This window comes from Etheostoma spectabile, chromosome 14 (assembly GCF_008692095.1).
Source record: "Etheostoma spectabile isolate EspeVRDwgs_2016 chromosome 14, UIUC_Espe_1.0, whole genome shotgun sequence".
Classification (NCBI taxonomy): Eukaryota; Metazoa; Chordata; class Actinopteri; order Perciformes; family Percidae; genus Etheostoma; species Etheostoma spectabile.
The window spans coordinates 7399286-7402165 of record NC_045746.1 but is presented as its reverse complement, the minus strand read 5'-3'; the positions used below and the strand labels follow the sequence as shown (position 1 = coordinate 7402165).

Sequence of the window (2880 nt, the reverse complement as noted above, 5' to 3'; positions counted from 1 at the left end):
GGGACTTGAACCAGTAACCCTCCGGTTCCCAACCCAACTCCCTACGGACTGAGCTACTACCACCCCCAAATTGGTGACATCAAAGTGTACCCATAATGCAATGTGAGAGTTCTGCTCCTCACCATGTAGACATCACACAGGCTGTGGACCCAGAAGGAGTACAGTGCAGATGTGACCGTGTGCAGCTCGTAGGCCTCGAAGGCCTGCTCACACTGAACCACAGTGCTGTAGAGTCTGGAGCAGATCCAGCGCTCCATGCTGCTCACTGCACACGTCTGGAAATGGGAAAGAAACACTTATATTGTATAATCAATATATCTTTTACATTTCGTTATCCTTTACAACTATTAGTACAAATACTGGGTTTGGAGAAATTGCCTGTTAAATACACTGAATGTTCCTTTACTAGTTCAGTTAGATTTTTGTATACAGTAACTCAAAACACAGACCACTCAAAGAGTCATGTCATTTCCTATCAGCTACTGGTCTGCCAACTGTGATGAGTAATGGAAAAATACAATATGAAATTCGAGGACATATTGCTATAATTTAAAGTCAATCAAAAAAGGTCACCTGTATTTCTGCTGCTTGAGTTGCTATAGTAACTCGTTCAATACCAGGCAAATTACAGCATGTGCTCAGATAATCTCAAGTCTGTGTAAAGTAAAGTAAGACGCATAACATGGTTAGCCTAGCTTAGCATCAAGACAGAAGTCAGGGGTAAACAGCTAGCCAGGCTCTATCTAAAGGTCCCGACATGATGTATACAAAACATCCATGGCTGTATGTCTCTTTTAATCTATAAACACAAAGAAATGTTAAAACAACCCTTTGTGGTTTGAGGGCAGGTTGTGTACTGAATCTATTTCTTCATTACCCAGAGTCTCTGACTATTGCGCTGGCAAACGCACTGTATGGACAAGACATCAGGAAGCCGTGCACAGTCACCGCATCCAACCGCTGTTCCTTTATGTCAATCAGGTGCTTGTAGGACGGGGCGGGCTAGCTGTTTCCCCCTGCTTTCAGTCTTAATGCTAAGCTAGGCTAACAGCAACCTGACTCCAGCTCTGTACTTCCGCTGCATTCGAGTCACACGTGATTGAGAGGATTTATGTTTCCGGACAACTCAAGACAGTTGTACAAGGCTTAAAATACTGGGAGTTGACAACAGATCACTCCAACTATCACATCTGGGCTAAATGACCTGAAAGAACAAGCTTTGTCTGACATGAGCTGCTCAGATATTTGCCTATTAATTTGCAAAAATGTATTCCTTTAAACACTAATGTGTGATGATTTAAATGAAATGTTATACTGAGCTATAGTTAGCACAGACAAACATGACTGTGGACAAACCACGGGCAGCCTTATTGCCATACCATTGTTTTTTGTGTGTCAAATCCAACTGTACTGAAGATGATGAGACCTGTAACACTGCCCATGCTTTGCCTGCTCATGTTAGTGTGTCCTTTAGCAAACTGTGTGCTCATACCAATGCTGATATAGGGATAATTCATTATGTACTATTTGGTTATGTGGTGTGTAGAGTGTATTGTTACAGGCAGTCTTTTTTAATAAACTGATTGTTATATTTAAGCCAATCCTTCTCTGCACCATCTACTCTAGGCAGACACTAAAACATTTAGTGCCGAGGCTGGCAGGGACTGTCAGGCCTGCTCAGGAAGGACTATTGTTTGTGGAAATCATGCACATTTCTGAACGGTTGTTGTTTGAAGACAAGGTTGGCCTTTTACTGGACAACGCTATACATGAACAGAACCATCAGAATAAAAATGCGGTCCCCGGCTGGTTTCTTGGCTGTACCTCTTCCAGTGTTGCCACTGGGGTTGTGTTAGCACCCAGTACTCCCAGTGTGAATCTCAGTGCCTGCCACATCTTGTTACAGAAGTATCTGCAGCTCAGGACCTGAGAGATGGACAGACTGATGTCTTCTCCTAATAACAAAAAGAGCATGAAGGTAAATAGACTTTGAAGGTGAACAGTTTTGCTCCACTACTGGCTGCGTCAGTCACTTGGCTGGTCAGTCTGTATGGAATGTGGACCAAATCGAGTTTTAGGAATAAAGCAAATAATGATGTGCTTTTACCTAAACAAATTTTATTTACAAAACCGTTTTAAATGTAACAATAGGCAGCCATGTTGAGAAATGTTTATGTTGTGAATGTTCAAATACCAGAAGCAGTACGAGCAAGTTCTAATTTCCACTGAGTACCCTGCCATCGTTGCAATTAAAGATAAAGTAGTTGCGACCCTATTAGACTCACACTGCCAGACCTTCCTCCACAGTGCTGCAGAGGAAGGTCTGGCTAGACCACATTGCATTCTGGGATGGGAGCAAAACGTGCTCTGGTTTATTTGTATTTCTTGAAACCAGGGGTTCTCAAACTTTTCTCAATTACATACCCCCTTTTAATTGTGTTTTTAAACCAAGTACCCCCTGACCAGCGCAAACGTTTTTACATCTACGTATATAAAGAGGAACAATACAGTGTTGGCAGTGATAGATTTACTAAACAACAAACAACCTTGTAATTCAAAAACATTTAAATGCTACATTTCAAATGTTTAGAATCCATCACTTTATTTATTCATTATTATAGTATAATTATTTTAGGAATTATGCATGACATATTTTTTAATGAGCATTTTGCAAAAAGATCATGTACCCTCTGCAGTACTCCAAAGTACCCCCAGGGGGACGCGTACCCCCATTTGAGAAACACTGCTTTAAACCAATCACAATCGTCTTGGGTGGCGCTAATCGCCGGACGGAGCAACGGCAAAATAGCCTCGGGAAGAAACTTGTTTTGGTGGAACATGTGTACGTTCAAAAGTTGTTTTAGTCGTGCAACAGAAAAC

General features: G+C 41.7%; 1 protein-coding gene across 2 annotated transcripts in view; it reads right to left on the bottom strand.

Annotated features, from left to right (window-relative positions):
* The window catches only part of vars2 (valyl-tRNA synthetase 2, mitochondrial), a 27058-nt gene that overhangs the window by 7916 nt on the left and 16262 nt on the right, over positions 1–2880 (bottom strand). For both annotated transcript variants that reach the window (XR_004335050.1, XM_032536195.1), the window contains exons 24-25: positions 1825–1955; positions 123–275 (exon numbers count right to left, since the gene is read on the bottom strand). Coding sequence is in view for 1 of the 2 variants with exons in the window: in XM_032536195.1 (XP_032392086.1) it covers positions 123–275; positions 1825–1955 (284 nt within the window). In the remaining variant the exon portion in view is untranslated. The remainder of the gene's footprint in view (positions 1–122; positions 276–1824; positions 1956–2880) is intronic.